The 12,500-nt window shown below is 43.9% G+C and overlaps 1 protein-coding gene across 1 annotated transcript in view; it reads right to left on the minus strand.

The window, feature by feature from the left end:
* LOC143280888 (spectrin beta chain, non-erythrocytic 5-like) overlaps window positions 1-12,500 on the minus strand; it is a 355,560-nt gene that overhangs the window by 242,747 nt on the left and 100,313 nt on the right. The window contains exons 4-6 of the mRNA XM_076585640.1: window positions 8,840-8,956; window positions 3,248-3,324; window positions 234-314 (exon numbers count right to left, since the gene is read on the minus strand). Coding sequence (XP_076441755.1) covers window positions 234-314; window positions 3,248-3,324; window positions 8,840-8,956 — 275 coding nt within the window. The remainder of the gene's footprint in view (window positions 1-233; window positions 315-3,247; window positions 3,325-8,839; window positions 8,957-12,500) is intronic.

Genomic DNA, 12,500 nt, shown 5'->3' on the forward strand with positions numbered 1-12,500 from the left:
AAAAAAAAAAAAAAAGGAGCGAAGGACGCACTCTCCCTGGGGGGAAGAGCAGCCGGAATTTTTAAACTACAGAAATATGTCACTGCAGACAAAAGAGTAATACAATAAAACACAATACAATACAAAACGTTATCTTCAAACAGTTTCACATCGTCGACACCAATGCCCCTCCCTCCCTCCCTCCCTCCCTCCCACTCCCTCCCAACTGTCACCCCAACCCTCCCTGGCCTCACCTGTGAGCATGGATGAGGGCGTTGAAGCCCAGGCCATTCCGCCAGCTGGTGGTGAAGTTCTTGATGTCCACCCCGGGGTACCTGTAACCGTCACCACAGTTCCATGACTTAACTAACACCACACCTGTATTACGCACATACACAAGTCAGCACGCGCGCGCACACACACACACACACACACACACACACACACACACACATGCACTCGTGAGCATATATGAACACGATCGACCACGCATGCACACACAAACGCAAACGCAGGGGACATGTTTGTTCTCTCGCATTTATGCATGACATTTTTTTTTTTTAACATCAAGGAGAGACATTTAAACTTAACAGAAGCGATTCTTTCTCTCTCCCTCTCTTTCTCTGTGTCTCATCTCAATGCATATGTGCGTGTACACACACACACACACACACACACACAACACGCATACGCCTGCACATACACACATACGCGCGTGCGCGCTCACACACACACATACATACATACATACAGACAGATAAGCACATACGACCACACATACATACACACACACCCAAAGCAGTGCGACACGTCATCATCAGTTCAATGGAGGCAGCCAAGCAAAACTGTGTGGCAACACATGACATTTATATAATGTCTCGATCCTAACCCAGCAAAAAAGTCAACTAAATAACGAGGGGGTGGGGGGGGGGTGTAAAGGGTGGCGGGGGCCTTTTACTATGCAGCATCGATCCAATGGCTCAAGAAATATATAAGCGTGTGACGAAGAAAATACCACGAAAAAATAAATGTATATTAAAAAAACAACAACAACAACAACAACACACATTTCATATGAATAAATCCGCCATTTTCCGCCAGTACATTTTCAGTTTCATTTTTGAGGAAACGTCAGAACCTACACACTGAGACAGACGCCTCCTCTAAAAAATGAAACTGGAACTGAGCGTTGAGTGGCAGAGAATATGACGTGAATTTCATATATATATATATATATATATATATATATATATATATATATATATATATATATATATATATATATATATATATATATATGGATTTCTGTGCACATTTTGCTCAGTCGATTCAAGCACAGCATCGTTCAAGCCACATGTATTGACAAGCATGCAGAGTGGGGTTCCTGTGAGTGTACCATGTCCGCTTCCAACGTCTTCGCGTTGTCTGAATAGTGAGAAGAAAAATCTTTTAGCAAATTGTGAAGAAAAAAGAACAAAAATCTGAAAGTGATTGTAAAAAGAAAAAAAAGTCGAATCAAACACCACAGCCATGAACTGCACATCTCATGCCAGTGGAAAAAAAAAAGCACACACATACTATATAACATCAACGAAAAATGAAACGCACAAGATGTAGAACCATCAATGCAATCAAAGTGAAATCAAAACAACTGATTTTTTTTTCTTTCTCAACAAAATTCATCATCGCAAGCAGAAATTCAACAACAACTGAATCACCAACGCCAGAGAAAAACCCGGGCGATACTGAGAACATGGACACCAGTGAAAAACGACAAGAACAAAAACAACAACAACAACGGCAACACCACGTCAAGTGACGACGACGACGACGACGGTGGTGGTGACGGTAGTGGCGAAGTTTTCAAGCAGACAAGCAGTGCTGGAACTCGGCTGAAAGAGCCTGTGTGTATGGGGCTTTTTGCTCTGTTCTTCTCACCCAAGGCCGTATCTGTAGCGAGCCGCCACGGCCGAGGGTCTCATAGGAACGTCATCGAAATACAGCTGTCCTTCCCTGAAGTGGTGGTGACGAAACATGGCCACGGCAGCGGCCTCCATCTTCGTCTTCTTCGTCGTCGTCTTCTTCTTCCTCCTCCTCCTCTTCTTGTCCCAGTCCTTGAAGGCGACAACCACAGACATCAACACACTGGATTCAACATACTGCCTACAGAAAGCAGCGGCCAGCTTCATCCAACAACAACGACCAGATCCACACGTACTACAGTGGTGATGAGAGACAATGCGAGGACATGATCTCTACACTTGACAAGGAGTCCAAGACTCGAATCGTCGTGGTTTCATCTTCATCTTAACTCTTTCCATACGAACGGCGAAAGAGACAACGTTAACAGCGTTTCACCGAAATTACCATCATCAAAATATTGCAAGCGGAAGGCTCTTATACTGAAGACGTGAATGTTGACAAAGAATACCACAATTCTGACGACGGAAGCTAAAGGTTGGGTCATTCAGACACCCACTGGACATCCGAGGGGTCTGTGTCGAGGAGAAGAGAGGACTGGCCGTACTGAGTGAGTTAAAGGTTTTTACACCATCTAGTATTATATTTAAGTCCGTTTTAAAAGGCCCAGCAGTCGCCATTTTTTCATCCAAGATCTCTATCCCTTTTTTATGTTCACGTCATTTTAGATAACACCAACACTACCACCACAGCTGGACGCTACGTGGCTCACCGCAGCATAACCCTGTGTCCTGACTGAACACACTGCACGTGCCGCTCGTTCCACAACGTTGCTCAATTCAACAATGCTCAATAAGGCGAAAGGTGAACGAAACAGTAGAAGAAGAAGACGGGACTAACTTGGATCCAGTCGGACCATTCTCACCACACCGCTTCACACCGCTGCCAACAGCTTGAACACTGCACCCCGTCCAGAACCCACACACAGCAGGCGAAGAAGACTGCAGCCAGGAGGAAAGGTATGCAGGGTAGACAGCACAGCACAGTCGGGAAGCAGAAGGCAAGAGAAAGTTGTGAATAATTTATCTATCTATTGGCTCTCCTCTTCCCCGTTACTCATCCCTCTATTGATCACCTGTGACCCACCGCTAGCACGACACCACATCTCGGGTCAAGCAGAAGAAAACTCCAAGCGGCGAAACAAAAGAGAAGTATGTGTGACTGAAACCAATATTTTCAATTCATATATCAGAGGGGTGTGTGGCGGTGGGGGCGGGAGCGGGGGTGGGGGTGGGGGGTGGGGAAGGAGACTCGGTCAGCTTCAGGCGACAGCTAGGGTCTTACTTACCCGGCTGTTTTTCTCTGGCACCACAGCAAAAGAGCGTCTTTGGCTGATTTCTTCTCGCTGTCCTCTTGTTCTTCATCCTGCAAGGAACACATACAGTGATGCTAATCATACACCAGCCACCTTTCTGTATTATATATGCATGTCGGACTTTCCGTGTCTCTCCCTGCTTCTTCCTCCCTCTTGCTGGTCTGGGTTTGAAGTAGAATTACGCAATACTTTCTACTGGAATGCGGATAAATGGGGACATATGTACATCCAGACAGAGAGAGAGAGAGAGACAGATACACAGACAGGGAGATACACAAACAGCAAGGGACATAGACAGACAGATAGATAGAGAGACAGCCAGAGATGGACTGACACGAACAGCTAGAGACAGAGACACAGAGAGACAGACAGATAAGGTATACGAACCTCGAGAAACAAAGAGGTGGAGGGGGTGGGGGGGGGGGGTGAGAAGCGGGGATAGGGGGAACGGAGTCAGATAAAAAGCAAAGAAAGGGAAGAGGAGGGAGAAGGAGGGGGGCGCTCATAATTGCCTGTAGTCGACAGATACCATTTCCCACATTTTCTCAAACGGCCAGCCCATTAGATTACTTCAACATTCCAGCAATGGCCGCAATGACGCCATGTCACCTCCACGCGCTGGACATGCCTGACATGTACACCTGAGGGATAGGAACTGTCTGCCCTGGAGACGGAAGCACTCACATGCTACAGGAACCAGGAAGACACGTCCAGGATGCCCGCGAGATGAATCACACACACACACACACACACACACACACACACACACACACACACACACACACACGTGTTTGTTCTGTATTGTCCATGTGATCTTGTGGCTTGTTCAGGATTAAAGAGGCTATGCCAGTCTTGAATGAAAGCTAATTTGTGTTTGCACATTTCTTCTGTCTTTGCTGCTGTGTGCACACATGTCAAATGATCGGTATAAGGACAGGCCCGGCGCTTCGTTTTTTTGTTTTTTTTTTTGTTTTTTGTTTTTCAAATTATAGGAAGTGTCTGGGTTTGTTCCAATGTACCTTTTATTTACCTGTGTGCTAGCTGAATCGGTAGCGTAAGCAGCACTGACTTGAAGTTGTGTACCTTGTGAATGGAGAGAGTTACCACTCTTTACTGTTTATATATATATATATATATATATATATATATATATATATATATATATATATATATATATATATATATATATATATATATATATATATATATATATATATAGTTTTACCCTATGAGTGGGCGCCTATGTTTGTAAGCGAGTACCAACTGACTGGACCAATCATTTCTTTTCTTTTCTTTTTCTTATTAAATCGTTGAATCATCGTTTCCAGTACTGTTTTAGATTTCATTTTCAACTATGTTGCGTTTCGCCGATCGAGGATGATAAATGATAATAAAAAGTTTACTGTCACAAAGTGGCAATGTCACATTCCAGAACTTATTTAGGTTAAAGATCGTAATGGCTGTTCAGTTGTGCAATATCCAGCAGAGTTTTTTTTTTTTTTTTTCTTCTTCTTCTCCCTTCTTCTTTTTCTTTCTAGTTGTCGTCTCTTTTCCCTTTAGTGACTGATTCGGGTTAGTAACAGTTAAGTGCCTTGACCTTTTCCACCAGCTTGGTACATTATATGTGCAGAATCTAAATCCTACTTTTATCCTGCAAATAATTCAGATACCATCTGCAATGCTTAAGTTGTCATTAACTTTTTTTTCTCTGTGACGAATAGACCTAAAACTATGTGTTGGATATATATATATATATAACATCATAATGTACAAACATCATATACATTTGATAACAATCCTTTACCGCACCGTCCAGCCGTCAGGGTCAGCAGCACGAATGCTACGTCACACTGGTCAAACCTGTCGCTACAGGGCACACCACTCTGTCACCTAATTTTTTTTTTTTTTTTTATTAACAACGTTGAGTCATGGCGGTGGGGGAGAGGGGGTGGGAACTTTATGAATATGGGGTCATGGGGGAGAGGGAAAGGAACTTTATGAACAACATGGGGTCATGGTGGTGGGGGGGGGGGGGAGGGGAGGACACTTTATGAACAACATGGGGTCATGGCGGTAGGGGAGAGACGGGAAGGAACTTTATGAACAACGTGGGGTCATGGCGGTGGGGGAGAGGGGAGGGAACTTTATGAACAACGTGGGGTCATGGCAGTGGGGGAGAGGGGAGGACACTTTATGAACAACATGGGGTCATGGCGGTGGGGGAGAGAGGGATGGGAACTTTATGAATATGGGGTCATGGGGGAGAGGGAAAGGAACTTTATGAACAACATGGGGTCATGGTGGTTGGGGGTGTGTGAGGGGAGGACACTTTATGAACAACAGGGGGTCATGGCGGTGGGGGAGAGAGGGATGGGAACTTATGAACAACAGGGGGTCATGGCGGTGGGGGGGGGGGAGAGGGGAGGGAACTTTATGAACAACATGGGGTCATGACGGTAGGGGAGAGAGGGGAAGGAACTTTATGAACAACGTGGGGTCATGGCGGTGGGGGGGGAGAGGGGAGGGAACTTTATGAACAACATGGGGTCATAGCGGTGGGGGAGAGGGGATGGGAACTTTATGAACAACATGGGGTCATAGCGGTGGGGGAGAGGGGAGGGAACTTTATGAACAACATGGGGTCATGGCGGTGGGGGAGAGGGGAGAGAACGTTATGAACAACATGTGGTCATGGCGGTGGGGGAGAGGGGATGGGAACTTTATGAACAACATGGGGTCATGGCGGTGGGGGAGAGAGGACAGAACGTTATGAACAACATGGGGTCATGGCGGTGGGGGAGAGGGGATGGGAACTTTATGAACAACATGGGGTCATGGCCGTGGGGGAGAGGGGAGGGAACTTTATGAACAACTTGGGGTCATGGCGGTGGGGGAGAGGGGAGAGAACGTTATGAACAACAGGGGGTCATGGCGGTGGGGGAGAGAACGTTATGAACAACATGGGGTCATGGCGGTGGGGGAGAGAACGTTATGAACAACATGGGGTCATGGCGGTGGGGGAGAGGGGAGAGAACGTTATGAACAACATGGGGTCATGGCGGTGGGAGAGAGGGGACAGAACGTTATGAACAACATGGGGTCATGGCGGTGGGGGAGAGAGGGGATTGAACTTTATGAACAACGTGGGGTCGTTGTGGCGTGGTGAGTGGGGAAGAGGGGGCGGGGGGTGGGGGGGTGGGACTAAACAGCGAGTCAGTGATAAAGCTGTCGTCATCATCCACTTCCTGCTTGGAACGGAAGAGAATCTAAATTATAGTTTAGTCCGCAGTCATCATCGTGGGATCGTCCTCAGTGATTGATAATGGAGTGCACTCACAAGCCTCCCCCCCTCCTGGATGAGGTGGGTGATGATACAGTAGAGGCCTTGGGGAAGGGGGGGGGGTGACTGGCATGGGGAAGGAGGGGGTGGGGGTGTGGGTGGGTTGGTGAATATAATGACGGATTGGGTCGAGTTTGGATCAGATCTAGTGCCGAGATTGTGTGTATTACGTAGGCAAGATGGTGAAACTTTCTACCAGGAAGACCATCACTGAAAAGCTTCTGTCTACTGGTTTCTCTCTTATCACCTGTAACATCTGCATCAGCAAATTAATCACTTTCGTATTTGTGCAATGGTAAAGTTGTGCTTCTCTGTTTTCTTTATGTCCGCTATATGTTTCTCACTTCGGTCATGTCTCTGTATGTGCGTAAGTATATATATATATATGTGTGTGTGTGTGTGTGTGTGTGTGTGTGTGTGTGTGTGTGTGTGTGTGTGTGTTGGGTGGAGAGAGTGTGTGCATGTGTATGGATATGAATGTATCAATGCGTTCGTTTTATTACTTTTTTACGATGTTAATGATGATGGTGGTGATCATTCTTCGTTGTAGTAGCAGTGGATGTAGCAGTGTTAACAAAAGTATTATTATTATTTTTGTGTCGTTATCGTTAATGTTGTTATTGTTATTGTTGTCACAAGGACAGATTGGAAGACTGGGCGATGCCTAAAATCTTTATCCTTCAGTAATAAAGTTTTTGAATCTTGAATCTTGAATCTTGAATCTCTGGTATGTGGATGTCTACATCTTTCTGTCTGTCTGTCTGTCTTGTCTGAACCTCATAATATGATCTCATCCAAATATTTCTCATGTGGGTTTTGGGTTTCAGCCTGGACTTGTCACACAAACAGGAGAATGACTTGAATTGCCCAAAGAGGTGTGAATAAAATATCAACAGGTTCTCGTGTTTCACTGCCTTTCCTAATTAATTGCAAACACAAATGTTTGTCCCCGGCCAAGCAATCCTTCCTCACCAGCATAGAGAAAATTCAAAGCAAATGACGAGTTTCGAATCCATCCATCCATCCATCCATCTATCTATCTAGTCTGTCTGTCTTTCTGTCTGTCTGTCTATCCACACACACACACACACACACACATATATATATATATATATATATATATATATATATATGTGGGGTGTGGGTGTGGGTGTGGGTGTGTATGTTTTGCTTTTTGACATTCCAAAAATAGCAATAACGTAAATCAGACAAACAACAAACAAAAAACAAAAAAACAAAACACAAAAAACCACCTAAACGTGTCAAACCATCCATAATTAAAAGACTAATAAAACGATGTTCAACGCCAAAAAAATCAACTAATTTATTATCCCTTTATCCCCCAACCCTTCCAACCATATTTCATAAAGTTCACAAAGGCCGCATATCAAAAAAAAAAAAAAAAAAACAAAAAAAAGTCACATCCAGTACATACTGTCGGACACTCCCCCAAGTTCTAAAAAAAAAATTCCCACCACGTTTCCTATTTCCATCGCCTTGGGCAGACGACATCTCTCTGATGACTGATGACCGGAACGCGGGCCATTACATGCTCCCCACACGTAATAACGGTCATCGCCTGAGGGGCCACAGATATATAAAAACTAGGGAAGGAGGAGGAGGAGGAGGAGAGGGGGGTGGGGGGGGGAGAGTGTGGACATAGCTCACCTGTCATGTCCAGTTTAATTCATGGGGGACATCTGTGTGTACCTGGTTGACCTTTTAGCGGTATGTAGGTGTGGTACGCTTGTGTGGTGGTCGTCATTTACGTGTTCTGCTTCAATGAGCAGAATCTACGTTAATGATTATGGTCCACCCCCCCTCACCTCCCCACCCCCCGCCCCCAGTTCCTATCAGTCGAGGGTTAGGCATCGTCCGAATATGGCTAGGTTTTGTAAATATTAACAAAAAGAAAAGAAAAGAATACATTTCTTCTTCTTGGTCGAGTGTTTACGTACTGTCCAAGTATGACAGGATTTACTCTTTTTTTTTTTTCTTTTTTTTTTTTTTTTACTGTTTCTTGTTAGTTTCTGAAATTTAAGAAATGATAAAGAGGAAGAAGAAGAAAAAAACGCTTTAAATAAGGAATTTAGGCCTCTGTTATCACCATCATCATCAGTATAACAACTGACAGACGCAGATACACACAGACACACACACAGAGAGAGGCCCATAGCCGCAGGCAGACAGAACAGAGGCAAGGTCAAGGCCATAGTACTACTGACCACGTCCACAACGATCTCCTGGATCTGAAAGCGCAGGATGATGGTCCAGATCAGGCCCAGGATCAGACGGGGGTTCCCGTCAACGATGTCCTCCGCCCCGATGTTCTCAAAGTACACCTGGAAAAAAAAGGGGGAGCAATGTGTTGAATACTGCACTGTACTGTACCAATTGTATTGTGCTGTGTAAATCATATTGTACTGTGCTAATAATAGTACAGCTTTGACCTCCGCCCCGATGTTCTCAAAGTACGCCTGAAAAAAGGGGGAGCAATGTGTTGAATATTGCAATGTACTGTACCCATTGTATCGTACTGTGTAAATCATATTGTACTGTGCTAATAGTACAGCTTTGACCTCCGCCCCGATGTTCTCAAAGTACACCTGAAAAAAAGGGGGAGCAATGTGTTGAATACTGCACTGTACTGTACCAATTGTATTGTACTGTGTAAATCATATTGTACTGTGCTAATAGTACAGCTTTGACCTCCGCCCCGATGTTCTCAAAGTACGCCTGAAAAAAGGGGGAGCAATGTGTTGAATATTGCAATGTACTGTACCCATTGTACTCTATAAATCATATTGTACTGTGCTAATAATACAGCTTTGACCTCCGCCCCGATGTTCTCAAAGTACGCCTGAAAAAAAGGGGGAGCAATGTGTTGAATACTGCACTGTACTGTACCAATTGTATTGTACTGTGTAAATCATATTGTACTGTGCTTATAGTACAGCTTTGACCTCCGCCCCGATGTTCTCAAAGTACACCTGGAAAAAAAAAGGTGGAGCAATGTGTTGAATATTGCAATGTACTGTACCCATTGTATCGTACTGTGTAAATCATATTGTACTGTGCTAATAGTACAGCTTTGACCTCCTCCCCGATGTTCTCGAAGTACGCCTGAAAAAGAGGGGAGCATTTTGTTGTACTGTACTGTACTGTACTGTACTGCACCAATTGTATTGTTCTGTACCAATTGTATTGTACTCTGCTAATTGTTTTGCTCTGACCTCCGCCCCGATGTTCTCAAAGTACGCCTGAAAAGGGGGGGAGCATTTTGTTGAACTGTACTGTACTGTACTGTACTGTACCGATTGTACTGTGCTAATTGTATTGTGTTGTGCTAATTGGATTGTACTGTACCAATTGTATTGTACTGTGCTAAAGGTAATGCTTTGACCTCAGCCCTGATGTTCTCAAGGTACACATGAAAAAGTGTGTGTGTGTGTGTGTGTGTGTGTGTGTGTGTGTGTGTGTGTGTGTGTGTGTGTGTGTGTGTGTGTAGGGGGCAAGGGGAGCATTTTTTAAGTTGTATTGTACTGTACTAATTGTGTTGTGTTGTGCTAATTGTATTGTACTGTACTAAAGGTAATGCTTTGACCTCAGCTCCGACGTTCTCAAAGTACACCTGAAAAAAAAAAGGGGGGAGGGGGATTGAATTGTATTGCACTGTGTTTAAGTGTATTGTACTGTGCTATAATTGTATTGTACTATGCGATAATTGTATTGTACTGTGCAAGTGTATTGTACTGTGCTATAATTGTATTGCACTGTACAAATTGTATTGTACTATGCTATAATTGTGTTGTACCGTGCAAGTGTATTGTACTGTGCTATAATTGTATTGTACTGTACAAATTGTATTATACTATGCTATAATTGTATTGTACTGTACAAACTGTATCATACTGTGCTATAATTGTATTTACTGTACAAAGTGTATTGTACTGTGCTATGGTTGTATTGTACTGTACAAAGTGTATTGTACTGTGCTATAATTGTATTGTACTGTACAAATTGCATTGTACTGTGCTAAGCTTGTATTGTGCTGTACAAATGGTATTGTACTGTGCTATGGTTGTATTGTACTGTACAAAGTGTATTGTACTGTGCTATAATTGTATTGTACTGTACAAATTGTATTGTTCTGTGCTATAATTGTATTGTACTGTGCAAATTGTATTGCACTGTGCTATAATTGTATTGTACTGTACAAACTGCATTGTACGGTGCTATAATTGTATTGCTTTGACCTATGCCCCGATGTTCTCAAAGTACACACGCAAGCTATGCATTGCATTGCATTGTAGTGTTGCAGGGTAGCGCAGTGTAAATTATTTCTCAATACAACATAGTCCAAAATGCACGGGATCAAAGACGTTATTGTAGTGTGGTGCGTTGTGTTGCATTGTATTATATTGTGATATATTGTAACACTTTTCGTCACAACAGAGTTCTCTGAAATGACGATGGGCTGTATTCTATGAACAACACCCGCTGAATGTATTCGTTGGGGGTTGTAGACTGGGACAGAGGGTAAGAGGGGGGGGGGGGGGGGGGAGAGAAAAAGAGAGACAGAGACAGAGATACGCAGAGAGAGAGAGAGAGACTTGAAAGCTGTCAGAAGGTAAATCATATGCGTTGACAGGATATGACATCGCAATTTTGTTTGTTTGCTCGACAGTTTTACAAGACAAGACGCCTTTACATTTCAGACAACCCCCCCCCCACCCCCCCACCCCCCACCCCCATGTATGGTTTATCTATATCTATATCTATATATATATATATATACACATATATTTGCATTTTCACACAAACAGTACAAGCCATGAATTATAGTAGTGTATGGAAATAAGGTATTAAAAATATATATATAAAGAGGGGGTGGGGCGGGGGTGGCGGGGGGCAGGGGGCATGGGGGAGGGGAGGGGTGGGGGGGGTAAGGCGCAAACATAGCGAGAATAATGTCATAGACCCCCCCCCCCCCTCTCCCCTTCCTGGGGTGCAGGTATGTAGTGTTGCTGTTGTACACAGTGGCGGCAGTGAACATACTGGGAAGGAGGGAGGGAGGGAGGGAGGAAGGCGCACAGCTGGCGGGAAGAGTGGTGGGGGGCTGGGTGTGTGTGTGTGGGGGGGGGGGGAGAGATAGTGTGGTTTGTTGTGCACTAGAGCGAATTTGTCAACACATGCAATGGCGGTGTTGCTAAATTCAGGCAATCTCCACCGTCATGTACAAAACCCGCTCAACAGGACAAACCGCCTGCGAGACTGGTCAGTAGCCAGAAACCAGCACAAGCTTATTCGTCATGTCGTTTGTAACGCAGACCCGTGTACATAAGTATACTACTTTATGACAGGGCTGAAAACAATGAGACTGGTATAATAAAAAAATTTTTTTTTAAAAAGGCGTCCGCTTCAGAAAAAAGGCCCGTGATTTATATAAATCGGTTACTAAATTACACTACCGTCTTATCTTTTGTTTTGTTTTGTTGAAACCCATATATTGTCAGGTTTTTTGTTTTTTTGTTGTTTTTTTGTTTGTTTGTTTTTAGCTGTGAAAACACCCGCCACATAATTAAGATGAGCTTGTATCAGGACAAGACTCGGTGTAGTGTACAAGATTTTCTTGTAGTCCTGTGTTTATCTTGAACTGTTTTGTATTGTGACATGTTCGAGAAGAGAAAAAAAAAAGAAGAAGAAATAATGTTTAATCCAAAGCAGTTCAAGTGGCTGAACAATAAACAAGAAAGAACTAACGAGTTACGTTTTTAATCTCCTTGAAAGGGAGACAACTTCAATCCACTGTTGCTTTCCGCCGCTTTCCATTGAGCTGGAACGTTGACCAATCAGCAAAAGGTTCAGATGACATCATTATGGAAG

Source organism: Babylonia areolata, chromosome 4 (assembly GCF_041734735.1).
Source record: "Babylonia areolata isolate BAREFJ2019XMU chromosome 4, ASM4173473v1, whole genome shotgun sequence".
In the NCBI taxonomy this organism is placed as follows: Eukaryota; Metazoa; Mollusca; class Gastropoda; order Neogastropoda; family Buccinidae; genus Babylonia; species Babylonia areolata.